The sequence below is a fragment of the Acomys minous genome, assembly GCF_964271855.1.
Source record: "Acomys minous genome assembly, chromosome: 14".
Classification (NCBI taxonomy): domain Eukaryota; kingdom Metazoa; phylum Chordata; class Mammalia; order Rodentia; family Muridae; genus Acomys; species Acomys minous.
The window spans coordinates 100,072,645-100,088,193 of record NC_140496.1 but is presented as its reverse complement, the minus strand read 5'-3'; the positions used below and the strand labels follow the sequence as shown (position 1 = coordinate 100,088,193).

Sequence of the window (15,549 nt, the reverse complement as noted above, 5' to 3'; positions counted from 1 at the left end):
TCTATAAAGAGACAACCATCCTAAAAGTATCTTTCCCAGTAATCCATCTTTTAATAAATCGCTGATTACCTTCTAAGCTATTGCCCCTCTAGGCATAGGTATATGGTGATGAGCTAGACATACAAGCTTCTTGTTGCCATGAAAACACTGTTTACGTTTGAAAGGCAGAGACATAACAAAACAAGGTAACTTCAGATAAACGCCTTAATGGGAATAAGCCAGTGACAGTGTGTTGCAGCTTATAATGCTTTAAAAAAAACATTTATTATGCATGTGTACATGCATGTGTGTGTGTAATACTGGGCACCCACCCAAGTCAGAAGCACCACCCTCTTCCCACCACATGAATTCTGGTGATTGAACTCAGGTCACAGTGTAACCAGGGTCTCCAACTTGCGGCAATCCACTGCTCCATCAACTATGAACCAAATGGATTTTGCAAACAGAAGATGAGTGTCAAAGCTCATTTCTTGTTGCAAGGGCTCAGGTAAACAGCAACCAACTTAGGATTTGTGGGGATTCTTGAGAAACGCTTTTACTAAGTAGCCCTGGCTGGCCTTGAACTTGCAGTTGATTCTCCAGCCTTTGGAGATAGTTGTAAGGGCAAGCCAACGTTTTCATTTCTAAGTAGTTGAAAAATTATGGTTTTAAATTATAAAATGACCGTGTTCAGGAAAGAAACTCCAAATTCAGTCCCTAACTTAAAACTGCACAATCTGCCATTTTCCATGGACAGGTATTATATGCAATGTGCGAATCCTCACAGAGGCACAATCAAGTCTTTTGTTTCCAGAGTCTGACGGTGACTGAGAATCAGGACCAGACACAGGGCAACTATGTTGCTTGCTAACAAGGCATTACATAGCATTTCCATAACTATTGCTACTATTAATACCTAACCTAAGGACCATTTTAACAAGAAATCATTTTGATCTTTGGGTTTGTTTGTTTTTGCTTTTGTCTTAGAAAAGATCTATGTAACCTGGCTGTCCTAGAACTTGTTATGTAAACCAGGCTACCCACAAACTCACAGAGATCCACCTGTATCTGCCTCCTGAGTGCCGAGATCAAACATGTGTGCCTGGCCACTTAATATTTTTTTGGCAACTCTCTTCTACTGCTTGGGCTATATGTCAAAAGCCTACAAGCAGATTCTTTTAGACGGACACACACACACACACCACACACACACACACCTCTACTGCTACTTCTCTTCTCTGAATAACTATGTTTCCATCTTAGCTTACTACACAACTGGGAACATTGTTACCTAATGTGAAAAGCCTTTAACATTCTGAACTAGTTCCTACCCAGGACTGCAAGCCCAATCAAAATGATGAATGGGGAAGGTTGGGGAAAAATAAGGGCTTGGTGAGACCGGGAGGGACTCCATGTTTATCTCTGATGAAGCCTGGATGAATCTTTGGGCAGGACTCCCATGTGCCCAGTGGGCATCTAAAGACTGTGGTAACTGTACAGAGGATGCAGGGCTGGTGAATGTGGGCTGAACACAGTTGAGTGATGACTGGGCTCCATTCAGTGATGCCTCAGTGGGTAAAGGTACTGCCAAGCACGAGGCCTGAGTGCGGCCTCGAAGACTTTGGCACACATGCAATGCCAGGTGTCACTCACCCAAAACGCACACGTATGCATGTACACATGTTTTGTGTGTGTGTGTGTGTGTGTGTGTAATTTTTTTTTAATGTTTAAGTAAAGGCACCTAAACTTGGCAATTCTGGAAGCAGCAGAGGCAATTTTAAAAAGGCCTGTAGTTATGACAGTGATTTAAACAAAGATATACATATACATATATGTGTGTGTGTGTGTGTGTATAAATAATTTAGGAATATGAAAGTGAGCTGAGCATGCCTTTAGTCCCAGCACTCCAGAGGCAGATATAGGCGGATCTCTAGAGTTTGAGGCCAGCCTGGTCTACAAAGTGAGTTCCAGGACAGCCAAGGCTACACAGAGAAACTCTGTCTTGAAAAACAAAAAAAACAAACAAATGAATATCAAAGTGATCTTTAAAGTCAATTATAATAGCATGGCATTGTTATAATACTTTAATAAGGCATTTACATTTCTGGAGCCACTTACTTGATTTATATAGTATACATGACATAGCACACAAAAGGAAGGAAACAGATAGTTTCCTTATAAATTATTTAAAAATACTTGGTTTACTCCTGACATACATCTATTACATAGTCTCCGGTGTTTGTTACACAAAGTTTTAAACAAAATCTCATATAAAAATAGCTGTTTTTCTTCATACTAGTGGGCTTTCACATTAAATACCTGATGTTATATATATATTGCATAGAAGTAGCTACATTGTTATGTTATGTACCTTAATATTTAGAGAGACATTAAGGAGTCATTTTTTTATGGCTGTCACACTTTAAACTTGGTAACTCAAGTTTCATTTATAATTTTAAAATTATACATTCTATAAGTATAAAAATTTTTAAAGAAAATACATTCCAATTTAATTTTTAAAAGCCTTCTAAGCCAAGCGTGGTGGTGCATGCCTTTAATCCCAGCACTCAGAAAGCAGAGGCAGGAGGACTGCTATGAGTTCAAGGCCAGCCTAGTCTACGAAGCGACTCCAGGACAGCCAAGGCTAACACAGAGAGACCCTGTATTGAAAAACAAAAACAAAACACAGAACAAAACAAAAAAGCTCTCCAAATTTACATTTTCATACACCACTATGATTTCTGTAACAACTGCCTCATAAATGTACTTAACCAAAATAGGTTAATTTTTTAATTGTAATATGTAACATCCTGGTAAGATAATTTCTTTAGAAATAAGGACAATTATGAAGTCAACATTTTAAGTATACCACCACAAATAAATAAAGCATCATAGGAAACAAAAATGCACAGAATGGGTCACTTTTTGTTAGGTCACCAGTTCAGGAATTTGTCTCCTCCACCCCTTATGTAGCTGAAGGAATTCAACTTAAAACGTGACTTTTGACAGGGATACTGTGTCTATGAAGCAAAAACAGAAAGGCTGCTATTTCTACTCAAATACTTTTAGTGTGGTTTTATTCAAGTGGTTTCTATGTAACTTATCCTTTAACTTACACATTCTTTCTGCATAAGACATTTTTAAGCTAATAATTCTGGCCTCGTGACATAATTCCCAAAATACATGAAATGCTATAGCCAGCACCTTGCCTCATTCTGAACCCTACACACGTAATGCACTTATAAACACACACATATTCTCAGAATCATAAAAATATTTAATTTTCATAAGCTTAAATAATGACTGAATGTTAATACAAAATACATTAATATCTGTATAATTTTACATTTATAAAAATTTTTATAGCAGCATTCGTCTTGCAAATGAAGTATGACCAAATGACATTGCACAAGGACTCTGACTGCAAATCGGCCGGTCCAGCTGCAGTGAACATCTGTCCCACCTTCCAGAAGAGCAGTTCTCACACTGCACCAAAGCCTTGACAGGGTAATAATGTACCCAGCCCTTATAAACACCTGCACCTTTCCTCCTTGCAGCGGCAAGGTTTACTAAAACATCCCCCAAGTCCAAGTTATCTTTATGCGCCAGGCCAGTTCGTAAGTAAAATAACCATATTAACGAACAGCGTTTGTAAATGAATTTACTTGAACTTATTAGGAATTAACTTAAGGTTCCAACATACAAAAATACCAGAAGGAGGCCATGAGAGGACTAAGGGCTGACGTGAAACGTGATGGGATCATCACACAGACAACAGCCCCTGCACCTCAAGCACTCAGATTCAGTTTGTTTTTGTTGAGCTCACGTTCCAGATTGCCAATCAAAGTATCAATGCTTTCTTGAAGATCTCTGAGGTTGGCTTTCTGATCCACTGCAGACTCAAGCGTCTCCACCGTCAAGTACGTCTGAAACGTGCACCCTCTGGGCATGGGGATCTGCTGCTCAATCGTGACTTCCGCTCCATCCATTTTGCTATAATCTCTATTTTCTCCGTTTTCTAAGGGAACATCTTCGTAATCCAAATCCTTGAAATGTTCTTTTGTATTTAAAAAATACTCCTCCCCGCAGCCGCTCCAGTCCCCTGCATAGCGGTTGCTGAGTGGACTGTCTAGTCTGACCTGCCTTGGCCTCAGCACCCCTGAGGAAGCCACACTGCTCAGATCTAATACACACGGTCGCTCTTTCTTTCGCCTCAGATAATTCAAAGAAGATGGCTGCTCCAGGCACGAACTGTCTGTGGGTTCTTTGACAGTTAAACGTTGCACTAGGAATGAACAATACACGCACTTTAGTGACAGCCACTGGCCTTAGAAAGACAGAGGGGACAACGAAGCTATTAATAATCAACTATGAACATGCACTTAAGAGAGACATGCGTTGTTCTACTGAAAAGAAAGCATCACACAATCATCTTCTACCACCAAATGTAATTGAGATTAGGCAGACAGGCTAGTACAATGCTCAGTGGTGCTATTTCATGCTACATAATAACATTCCCCAATAAAACTCCCCCCACTGATTAATCTTCTGTGCAAGTTAATTGCTATCTAGCTGTTTTCTAAGGCAGTAGCTCCTCTTACATTAAAAACTACAGCAAAAAGCAGGCAAGGCACGGTGTGCACACGTAGCCGAGGCAAAGCCATCTTAAGTGATCACTTGAGCTCTGACCCTGGCGGGCTTTTTGCAGTTAGCAGTGTGTCACTATCTCCCAAGCAGCCCAAATTTCACTTTGATAAAATGCATGAATATTAGACTCGGCCGATGATTACCTGAGTGACTACACAGCATTAGCTACTACCAGTCTTCATTTTGGTTTTTTGGGTTTTGTTTTTGTTTTTGTTTTTGTTTTTGGCCTGGAAATAGCACAGATATTTTATTTCTCAATTCTGGTTAGAGATGTAACAACCTCAAATAAACAGTCTTTGTATTTAAACTATTTTCTTCTGAGAGAAGCTGCGTTCTGTCTTCTCACGTTGCACTGGTCAGACACACAGGACTTCACACAAAACAAGTAAGACCTGCAGTGCTTACTCAGAACAAAGCATTTGCCTAAGGTTCTGCAGACAGAATAGACTTGTGTAAAATTCTAAGACTTAGTTATTAAAGATTGCCCATCTCTTTCTGTTTGTTTATTCTGTTCCGCCTCTCCCTTACAGTTCTTTCTCTAAGACAAGCAAGCATAAGACAGTGATAAAGCAGAGTGAAAGTTTATTTGCAAAAGAAAGCAACTTAAGAATGATACACACATCCTAGTTTTCCAGACTTAAAATAATAATCCCAACATTTCACAAAGATATTTTACTTATAGCTATATTTCAACTTGTGTTTTATTTTAGTGACTGTGTATTATACGTTTTTAAACGTTTCTACAGGTTGAGTTTGTGTATTTATGTGCACCTTCATCTCTGTTATCCCTGTTTTTAGTACTTTTCTCTCGGTCTAGGCGGACGAACTGCATTCTGCTAATCTGGAGAGAAGCCCACATGTCTTTTGCTCATTTCCAGGACTCTTTCAAACTCTGCTTTTACACAGTTTCCTGGAGAGCACTCGAGACATCAGTAAGACATTATTTTACATTAAACTAAAAATTCAATTTCTGAGACATCAGTGTCATTGTCTTTTTAAGCTATTCATACTGAGGTGTCTTTCTGTAAATCTGTATGGAGAATGGCTAATCTTAACCCTACAAGTTCTGGTGTTCTCTCACTCCTGACTGCCTGTTTTCAACAAAATTAAGTGAAATGCAGCCAGCAAAGGTTGCTGAAAATATTTCAACGTGTGATACGTACTAAGAAACCTAATTTTTCCTTATGTTTTGTGCCAGCAGATTTTTATTCATTCTATTACTTTCATTTAGAAAACATCTTTATTTAATAGAATTATATTACATGATGTTAGTGCCAGGTTCTCTGCCAGGAACTAAGAATAATAAATATCATCTATGGCCTTACAAATTTTATAACCTCGTAAGAAAAAGGAAACCCCGCCCCAAACGTATCCATCATGGAGACTGTGGGACAGCAACAACTTAAAGTCTATAGCTGCCCTCTGAAAGTGAACGGAGGGGCTCACAATAGCATCCAGTATTCTTCTTAACAGCAACCCCATTGTTTGCTAAAGCCCTAAACACAAACCATGTAAGGAGAAGACTGCCCTGTAGATGCATAAATGTTTCTGCTGTCCCAGAAGCCCTTGCTCATACAGACGCTAAGTCATGGGCAGAGAAGCACAGGGCGCGCTGGCCGATGAAGGCGGGGTAGAGACACCTTCACCAATGTAAAGCGCTTCTAACTCTGAAGACAGGACTCTACAAACATAAACCTCAGAGTAAATTATATTCTTGCCCCCAAACGAGAGGGCGGGGGACCAAAAGAAACACAAAAGCAAAATGTGTAAAAACAAAAACAAAAGAGAGAGAGAAGAAGGAGGCTGGAGGTAAGGCCCCTCTCTGGAGCTGGGGAAATTCCCCACAGCAAAGCGAGCTAGGCTCCTCCTCCCACTGGATGCTCGGTGGCCCTGGCATTCTCTATGTCATTCCTCGGTTTCCCCTTATTTACACGATGTCCACCTCTCCTAAAATCCGTAGCAAGCAATTTAGAGGGGAAAACTATTGTTTCCTCTCATCCTCTGCCCAGGTCTGTCTTTCGCCTAGGGTACTTTCAAGGAAAATAACAGGGTATAGAAAAAGGTTATTACAGCCAGCAACAAAAGCCTTTGGCCTAAGATGCTGACCGTGAGACAGCTGTTCAAGTTATCATTAAAATACAGTCACCAGGCTGGAGAGAGCTCAGAGGTTAAGAGTCGGCTGCTCCTTCGGTGCACGCAGGTCCAAATCCCAGCACCCACACAGATGCGACAGCTGCCTGTAGCTCCAGTTACAGGGGACCTGACACCATCTTCTGGCCCCACAGTAATGCACACATGTGGTGCATAGACAGACAAGCAAGCAAAACAAACATACAAAATAAAAAATAAATCCTAAATAAGTAAAATGCAGCGTGTGTGTGTGTGTGTGTGTGTGTGTGTGTGTCTGTGTGTGTAGCACAGACAGGTAGGCAGAGGGAAGGGTGGATGGCTCAATGGTGAGGACTAGAGTTCCAACCAATGGACCCAAGAAGTGGAAAGAGAGAAGTTGTCTTCTCACCTCAAATGCACACTCATACACACACACCCATACACACACACACACCCATACACACACACACACTTACACACACACACACCCATACACACACACACACTCACACACACCCATACACACACATACTCATACACACACACCTATACACACACACATACTCACACACACACACATACACACACCTATACACACACACACACTCACACACACCCATACACACACACACACTCACACACACACACACCCATACACACACACACACTCACACACACACACACCCATACACACACATACTCATACACACACACCTATAAAAATAAGTAAACAAAATGTAAATGCCCATTTTTTCACACACTTTTGTTACATGTGTTTTGTCCACATGTATGTCTGTGCGCTATATGCATACCTGGTGCCTGTAGAGCTGAGGAGAAGGTATCAGATTGCCTGGCACCAGAGTCATGGGCCATTGTGCTGGGGACTGAACCTCTGGAAGAGCCATTAGTGGTCTAACCACCCATTCTCCTCCTCAGCACCGTGCAAACCAAAACTGTAAGCCCAAAATATCAACAACAACTGCCAGTATGAGCTGAAGCAATTTAAAAATACCCACTTGTACACTAACTCTGTCAGAGAAAATGCGCACGGGCTGAAGTAATTTAAAAATACCCATTCGTACACTAACTCTGTCAGAGAAAACACACAACGGGCTGGGCAGATGGCATGGTGGGGAAGAGCACTTGCTGCCCTTTCAGAGGACCCACATCTGGTGGCTCAAACTTGCCTGCTCAACTCCTGCCGCAGGGGACCCAGTGCCCTCTCTGGCCTTCTCAGGCACCCTTATGCACAAGTGCATCACATAAGTAAAAATAAAATAAATCTTAATACAAAAAGAGTAAGCTTAAAAATGAATTTTGCTTTGTAACAAACTAAATGAAGGTGAGAAAATAAACTAAAATTGAGTATTAAGTGCTAAAATCTGTGGTGAGCATCTTAAGAACATCTTTGTACCTTAATTTTCACAAAGTCTATAAACGCTATTTACTCGGAAGATGGAAATAGTAGCATCTGCAGTTAGGAGGATTTTGCCAGGCCAGGTGTTGTGGCACATGCCTTTAATCCCAGCACTCTGGAGGCAGAGGCAGGTGGATCGCTGTGAGTTCAAGGCCAGCCTGGTCTATAAAGCGAGTCCAGGCCAACCAAGGCTACACAGAGAAACCCTGTCTCTCTCTCTACACACACACACACACACACACACACACACACACACACACATACAGAAAGAAAAGAAAAAAAATGGAGGATTTTGCCAAGGTCAGAGTGCCCTGTGTGGTACAATCAGAGTTCCAAGCCAGATCTTACTAAACTCAGAATGTTAAAATGGCTCAAACGTCTGCGACATTACAAGCAAACGCAAAATACAAGCGCTGCAGAGCAGTCCGTCCTTCAATACCGAAAAAGCAAAAAATCTAGATTTTTGTTTGTTTGTTTGTTTCCCAATGTGATCCAGGCATTTCAATCACTAGCTAAGCCACATACCCCCACTGCTGATAAAGAATTGTCCTCCACAGAAGCCTTTACCTGGCCAGAGCTGGAGCAAGTAGTGAAGAACCTCGATGTGTTTTTTAAAATCCAAAGCATTTGCGAGCTCTTCGGAATCGGTGAAGACTCTGTTGTGGGTGGAGGTCTCCTGCCTCTGGTTAAGCAACACGGGCCCAAAGCACACAGCCAGGTTCTGACAGGTCATCTTATTCACCTCGTGGTGAGAGGCCACCAGCTTCAGATGATCTAACAGCATCTTGAGGGTTGCCTAGGTGTGCCCAAACAGAGTCCAGTGCACTAGACGTTAGGTGTCCGTGCAAAACACTTAGCAATACACTCAACTCTCTCCTGACCCCTCTCTAAAGGAACAACAGCAGCTGCTGGGAAGGGCAGGAGAATGCACGTCAAACACGCATGATTGTCGGGGTGCAAGTGGGGCCTGCCACACGAGGAAGCCTGAAGCCAGGGCCTGGGCCAGGACCCTGATAACTATTATGAAAGTCAAAGGATGGTTTTTAAAGGCCAACTTGGTTTTCTTGTTTTCCCATCATGCTTTTTAACTAATAAATATTTCAGGCAGACAAAATTATGAAAGGGAGAAAAATAGAATTAAAAAAAAAACTGTTTGTCCTGAGCTGGGTGTGGTGGCGCATGCATTTAATCCCAACACTCCAGATCCAACGGCAGATGGATCTCGAGTTCAAGGCCAACCTGGTCTAAAGAGCGAGTTCCAGGGTTGCCAGGGACCCACAGAGAAAGCCTGTCTTGAAAAACCAAATCTATTTTTCCTTCCTGAAAATACATTGTTTAAATTTTTTAAACCAAAAAAGGAAATTGTCACTAGGTAGAGCCAGGGGAACCCTGCAGAAGAGGTGGGGAAGGATTGTAGGAGCCAGAGGGTTTCAAGGACACCACAAGAACAGGCCCCTCCCCCCAAATTCAACTATTCAGGGCTCACAGAGGTTCGCAGAAACTGAAGCGACCATCTTGGAGCCAGCATGGGTCTGAGTTAGGTCCTCGGCACATGCTGTATGGTTGTGTAGCTGAATGTTCTTGCGGGACTCCCCACAACGGGAGTGGGGTACGGTGTCTGTAACTCTTCTGCCTGCTCTTGGGATCCTTTTCTTCCTACTGGTTTGCCGTGTCCAGTAGTAATATGAGGGTTTATGCCTAGTCTTATTATACCTTGTTAGGCCAAGCTCAGTGAAGACCCCTGGGAGGCTGTTTTGTTTTGTTTTTGTTTTTAAAGGAAACAAAGGAGGAGTTAATCTGGAGGAAAAGAGATGTGTGGGGAGAGACTGGGAAGAGTGGAAGGAGGGGACACTTGTTAGAATGTAACGTACGAAAGAAGACTGAAAGTTAAAAAGGAAATAAGAATAAAGGTAGTCGGCTCAGAAAGAAAAGTTATGTAAGTTTTAACCGCCTTCAGAAAGAAAAGTGGTTTTTTTTCTTAAAGTAGTAGTATATTTTGTCATCATCTTAAGGAATGAGATATAATTTCTTTACAAATTATATTAAACACATAACTGTGCATTTAAAGCTGCTATTTAGGGGCTGGAGAAATGGCTCTTGCGGAAGGCCAGAGTTCAGTTCCTAATGCTTAACAGCAAGGAGCTCACAACGGCCTGTAACTCCAGCTCCAGGAGATCGGGAGCCCTCTTCTGTGAGGTGCACATACATACATGCAGGCATCATAAATACAAATCAAATGAAATAAATCGCTAAAGCAGAACTCAGAAGGCACATTCATGCCTGGGCTAAAGTTATACAGAGAAAACATAGCCGATTTCTAGATACATTTAAGAAGTCGTGAAGGTCCAAGTGCCACAAATGTCAGAGACCTAAGGGCCGTGTGGGGATGGAGCTGGCCCGTGTGCTAAGTCTCAGGCAGAGTCTGTCACCCACACTTACCTTCTCAACGTCTGGCAGGCAGTTCAATAGGTCAACAGTGAACTTGGAGTCACTGGACTCATTCTCACAACCACTTGATGACATTTTCAAAGGACTTTTCACCATTGCATCTAACACAGCCTCATACAGCTGCTTTGTTATTAGGGGGGAAGGAAGTTCTCTTAGATAGTCCTTAAGAACACCTGTGAAAACAGACCAGAGACAGTGGTGATGGGTCTTCACAGTGCAGTCAGTGTAGCGGACTCCTTAAAAATGCAAACACTATGGCAGTCAACTTTAACATTCTGAAAAATAACAAAAACAACAACGTGGAAAGCATTATCACAAAACATGGCAACTTATATTCCTGTAAGCTGCTTTAGTGACTTTGTTTGGATCATGCCAAGTACAGACATAACTCCCACAGTTTTGTTAAGTCATGATGTACACCCTACTGACTCCGCCCCCTGCATGTACAAGAAAGTAAGAAATACAAATGTTAGCTGGAAACTAGTAAATTATCCAAATTATGAACTTTGAAACTTTTAAGGAATACTGAAAGGGCAGCAACGGTCCAAAGCCTTTGCAAATCATCGAGGGCTACCAACGAATCTCCTCTCTAATGCTGCACACGTATTTTAAACAGCTATTCTAGCTCTGCAGTCTCTGGTGCTACTGTCATACAAAAGGAAAGACTGTCCCTAATACCAGGCAAATTCAAACAAAGGTCAAGAACAGAAAACAGCAGGCTTGTCCCTGTAAAAGTAAGAGAAGGCTGAAGAATACTGTCTATAGTAAGCTTATTAAGAGAAGCCTAGGACAGTCAAGGCTACACAGAGAAACCCTGTTTCGAAAAGACCAAAAGAGAGAGAGAGAGAGAGAGAGAGAGAGAGAGAGAGAGAGAGAGAGAGAGAGAGAAGTCTGTGTATGATCTTGCCATGTAGCAGGAAAAAGAAGGCACGGCATGTTTCTTTTCCAAATCTAGGGCTTTGCCAATCAAGTGAGTTTTCAGGATATTGCTTGAAGCAGGGAACACAGGAGTTAAGCGCAGGTTAGCAGGTAGGAAGAAGGGTGTCTGTGGGACACGTAAAGTTTGCTTCATACAAAACTGTTAGGCTCAGAAAGACATGACCAAAGAGCTGAGCCTGAAGATGAGCGACTAAAAGACAACTGTTGCTCGGAAGGTGGCAGCCTAGGGACCTCAACTTCAAGGTCATGTTCTGTGACATAGCAAATCCAGGACAGCCTAGTAACAAGGGCGCTATCTTCTACCCCCAACCCCCCCAAAAGAGACAGACAGAGAATCAAGAAGCGATAAGCAGCATCAAGAGATGACTAGGAAATAACTCCAGAGGGAAGAAGAGCTCCCTCAAACACCACTAAGGAAGAGTAACAAAGGACTCCGTGTGGTTAAAAGAGGAGGTGTTGGGAGGAGTGGAAAGGCTTATATGTTGCCAAGGAAGACAAGGAAAAACTGCTTCAAGACACAGCGACCCCGAGGTGTCACGTGATAGCAAATAATAACTAGGTCAGATACCTATGGCCGCAGATGCCACGGGGAGCAGCCCATTCCAGCCCCTGCATCGTGATCCACTGCCAGGGCCCCTTCATTTACACACAAATTCCTCTTGTGAGGAATGGCAGCCGGGTTTGTGGCTAGGTATAGGAGACAATGGCTAGAGGCAGCCAGAGATAAGGGAAAGAAAAAGGAAATCAGCGGTCTTGGCAGGCGGTTACCTGGGAATAAAGGACAGAGAGTGGGTCAGAAGAGGAATGCACCTGAAAGGAGCCAGCACAAAGGTCTCCAGGGCCAGGAGAGACAGACTGCAGCCATCTGGGGAAGTCCCCAGAGAAGAAAGCAGAGACTCCTGAGAAAACAGGAAGGAGGGGAATCAGCTCAAGACCTCAGGAAGATCATTTGCACCCAACACCTAGGGAAGTGGGAAGCGGAAAGGACGAACCAAATACTAACAGCCCAGTCAAGGCAGACAGCACTGCTCCCGTGGGTCAGCGTCCATCTCTCTGTGAAGTGGGGAGACGAGACCACCAGCAAGGCTGTGGGTGTGTCATGAGGAGGGTAAGATGCTAGACACTGGAGGAGACGACTAACCCTAACCCTAACCCTGAGGACAGAGTGGAGAGGGAGAAAGAGGGAGGGAAGCCTAGTGGGAGGGAGAGAAGGATAAAAGGAAGAAAAAAGCAACCCCAACACATTAGCACCAAAAAGAATTAAATACCTGAGGGAAAGAAACAGGTGCAGAAACGAACAACCGTTCTTGAAAAGCAAATTATAGGAGATCTTTAAAAACAAAAACAAAAAACAATGCAAATATAGGCCAAGTTTATGCACCAGAAGATAACACTGTGAAGATAGCACACCCTAAATTGATAACAGAATCAATACAGATCCTACCAAAATCACAGCTGGGAGCTGAGGCGTAGCTCACTGGTAGCCTCTTTACCTAACATGTACAAGCCGTGAGTCTGATCACCATTATCACCAAATAAATAAAGTCCAGCTAGCTCTGTCGTGGAAACTTGTAAACTGATGCTAAAAATTCCATGTAAGAAATAGCCCCAAAATCCTGGAAAGAAACCGTGAGAACCAACACCTGTCCATTTCAGCTGTTCTTGCTGAGCTTCTGTCACTAGGTGACAAGGCATCAAGGCGGGCAGCCTAAAAGAGCAGTAATGAGAGCCCACATTCAGTCAAAGCACTAAAAATAAGCAGGGGGTGGAGAGATGGCTCCGTGGTTACAAGCACTTGCTGCTCTCGCAGAGGCCCAGGGTTCAGTTCCTAGCACCCACGTGGCCCTCACTGCATCCCAGGGACTCCAAATTCTTCCTCTGACCTCATTGGGTCCCAGGCATGCACACGGTGCACATACATGCATGGAAACAAACCAAAACACACAAGGCAAAATAAATAGTAAGTTTTAAAAATGGGGAAAAAAGACTCAGCAGAAGCTATGACAAGCAGATATCCACTTGCTAAAGACTAATAAAATGCCTTACAAAATGCACAAAATTTTTGTTGTTGTTGTTGTTGAGATAGGGTCTCCCTGTGTAGCCTTCGCTGTCCTGGACTCGCTTTGTAGACCAGGCTGGCCTCAAACTCACAGACATCTGTCTGCCTCTGCCTTTTGAGAGCTGGGATTACAGGCATGTGATAGCATGTCCAGCCTGAGACAAGTAATGATTTAAAGAGTTTAATTTGCCTCATGATTTCGGAGGCTTCCGTTTTTGCTGGCTGGCTCCATGGCTACATCTGTGGTAAATCAGAAACACCACAGAGAAGGAGAGCCACCCACCTCAAAGCTGTTGGGAAGGTCAGAATGTTGAGAGGGGCTGGGGACAAAGTGTAGCCTTTAAGGGTCACACACCAGTGACATAGTGGCCACCCCTTCCATTTTCCCACCATCTCCCAATAATGATATCAGACTATAAACCCATCAATGGGTTAATCCTCTGACAGAGCCAGAGTCCTCAATACTCAATCATGTCCCCCAAGCTCCGTGTCTGAACACTATGACTCAAGGGTCATCTCCAATCCAAACTGTAACAGCACCTAAAAGTTCAAGTCTAACTGTGTAACTTAAACAATTAAGACAGTATGACTTTAGGCATCACCAGACAAGCATATGCTGACTAGAACACAACAGCTTTACTTGTAACAGCCCCAAATTGGAAACAAGGTCAAAGCTGGGCAAGAGATGAATGGATGCGCCAATAACATCATGTCTACTATATCCACAGCGGCAAATGTTGTTGGGCATTAAAAAGAAAATAGGCCATAGGCACTTACAATAACATGAGAGAATTTCAAGATAATTTTGCTAGTAAAGAAAATCATGAATTTACATACATACATATAAATATTTATTAAAGTCTCCCCTGTATGGTTCTATTATGTAACTTCTAGAAAAATGAAGTCAATTTATAGTAACAGGAAGACCCTATGGCTGCCTGAGAATAGGGGCAACAGAGGTGACGGTGCCGACAGGAGAGACTATGAAGGACATAAGGTGGCGCTTATATATGAAAACACCCAGCTGCATACTTTAAATACATGCATCCTATTTTATGGCCCTTATGCCTCAATAAAGCTGTTATGTGAGACTAACGCTGGCATTCTGGGTCGCATCTTTGCCAGGTGGGAGGAACAAAACAGTGGCCATGAGAAGGACACTTCGGACATTTAATGGAAGAGGCTGTATTAATGAGTCATGAAAAAGAATATTTGACAGCGGGGGCTTAGGAGAAAGTAAAGGTAAGTCAAAGGAGGCTGACTTAGGGGGAAAAGCAACTGAAAAGAGACAGAGGGAAAGCCTAAAGGAGACAGGGAATCCTTTGAAAGTGTTGGCAGCAAAGGGAATCTGGACAACAAAAACCGGGTTAGATCTTACGAGTGAGTCATTAAAGCAGAGTTGATGTAAAGGTCACTGGGCGCCAAGGCAGGTGGCACACACTTGTAATCCTAGTACTTGGGAGCGAAAGGAGGACTGTAAATTTGAGGCCAGTCTGAGCTATTTTGTGAGACTCCGTCTCAACAAACCAACCCCTTGGGATAACAAAGAACGAAGAATCTAGTGTCTGAAATGGCTGGCTGTACGCTCAAGTGGCCTAAAATGATGGAAAATATAACCAGAAACAAGGTACCGAAGACTCCAGTAGGTGAGCTTCATATGTGAAACTCTGTCCCGTTCTCAAGCAGAACACTTTGGACCACTCTGTTCTGTCCCAGACAAAACAACTCCTAAAAACGCATTAACTTCTGAACATGCAGCACTCTCACTTCATTATTTCTGCTGTTTCAGACTCACTAGCTATTGTTTTCCAAAGTTTATGCAGAAATGTGAGTTCAAGCAGAGTAAACACATGAGGTAACGTCACCACCGGCCAATCGCAGGCCCACAGTACTCTCTCTGGAGGCACGGTGGCCCTGTGTGCAGTTCATCACAGTGGCTCCATGTGTAATT

At 42.9% G+C, this 15,549-nt stretch overlaps 1 protein-coding gene across 3 annotated transcripts in view; it reads right to left on the bottom strand.

Moving 5' to 3' along the window:
• Positions 1 to 2,048: 2,048 nt before the first annotated feature.
• The window catches only part of SYDE2 (synapse defective Rho GTPase homolog 2), a 37,455-nt gene continuing 23,954 nt past the window's right edge, over positions 2,049 to 15,549 (bottom strand). For 2 of the 3 annotated variants that reach the window (XM_084755471.1, XM_084755469.1), the window contains exons 5-7: positions 10,592 to 10,773; positions 8,720 to 8,948; positions 2,049 to 4,264 (exon numbers count right to left, since the gene is read on the bottom strand). In XM_084755471.1, the coding sequence (XP_084611597.1) occupies positions 3,768 to 4,264; positions 8,720 to 8,948; positions 10,592 to 10,773 (908 nt within the window). In that variant the 3' untranslated portion in view covers positions 2,049 to 3,767. Of the gene's footprint in view, positions 4,265 to 4,769; positions 4,854 to 8,719; positions 8,949 to 10,591; positions 10,774 to 15,549 lie in introns of all 3 variants that reach the window. The other variant, XM_084755470.1, reaches the window with a different exon arrangement.